Raw genomic sequence first — 1,081 nt, forward strand, 5'->3', positions numbered from 1 at the left:
AACTCTGTCTTATCACAAATTTTGTTTTATCTCCTTCAGTGTCTAAGTATGCACATGGTAACCAGCCTCACTGATTGAAAACTCAATTTTACAGTCAGTAGTAGTATATATTCCTTATTCGGACAGCCGCCATTTTTATTCCTTATTCGGACATGGCCTAACCTACCCCTCATGTCGGCCATTTTGTATTCCTTATTCGGACATGGGGTACCCCTGTCGGCCATCTTTGTTCCTCATTGTAACATGGGGTAACCTAAGGGCCTAACACACCGCGAGGACGAGGTCGCCGTCAAGGAGTCCGTCCGGGGGCCTGGAGCCGCCCCTGCAACGGGTTTCAACATGCCGTCCACGAGGTGGCCGCGCACCGGTTACAACGCGTCTCGGGTCAGCCCAGGGTGGAACATGTTTAAGCGCGAGAGTTACATGGTCACGGTGGCAGGATGGCCGAGTGGTCTATGGCGGTAGACTTCTCGTCTGCTTCCCAGTATGGGATCGTGGGTTCGAATCCCACTCCTGACATTGTTTTTTATAAGCAGCATTTCCATGCGCGCCCAGGAGGCATGCTGCAACGCTCGTTAGAATTTTTTTGCGGTAAATCCTTCCCCCTTAGAGAGGCCTATGCAAAACCGTACTTTTTTTGTCGCTACTCCCTCATGGCGGTGAATAGCGCTTCCTTGAGGAAGTCAAGGTGAAAGCAAATCATTTCATCCTGTAGAGATGACAACAGACAACGGTCCCATACCTTTGAAAACAATGTTATCATGAGGTCTTCCCTTTCATCATCATTTTTAATTCTAGTGATGGATGAGGGTGTATGGAAGCCTTCCTCAGCAAATAGCATTTTGCATTTTTGTATGTATCTGTCGAAAGGCCGTTCAGCAAGGTTAGCAGCACAAGTTCTGCTAGCTAATGTGTAAATGAACAAACCCCTAGCTCTCTTAATCATTTTCCAAGTATGCAGTCCCAGAAAAATTGAGAAGGGTGACTGACTGCGATGCACCGACACATTTGCCCCCATGGCAGTTGGTCTTACTGTCAGAGTAATCCCGCCGACAATGACCGGGGGTATAGCCGTTTTGGA

The 1,081-nt window shown here is 48.2% G+C and overlaps 1 protein-coding gene across 1 annotated transcript in view; it reads right to left on the reverse strand.

Moving 5' to 3' along the window:
- The window catches only part of LOC127751378 (DNA ligase 1-like), a 7,789-nt gene extending 6,948 nt beyond the window's left edge, over positions 1-841 (reverse strand). The window contains exon 1 of the mRNA XM_052274858.1: positions 743-841. Coding sequence (XP_052130818.1) covers positions 743-841 — 99 coding nt within the window. The remainder of the gene's footprint in view (positions 1-742) is intronic.
- Between the last annotated feature and the right edge of the window lie 240 nt (positions 842-1,081).

This window comes from Frankliniella occidentalis, unplaced genomic scaffold, assembly GCF_000697945.3.
Source record: "Frankliniella occidentalis isolate FOCC.00 unplaced genomic scaffold, Focc_3.1 Scaffold456, whole genome shotgun sequence".
Taxonomy (NCBI): Eukaryota; Metazoa; Arthropoda; class Insecta; order Thysanoptera; family Thripidae; genus Frankliniella; species Frankliniella occidentalis.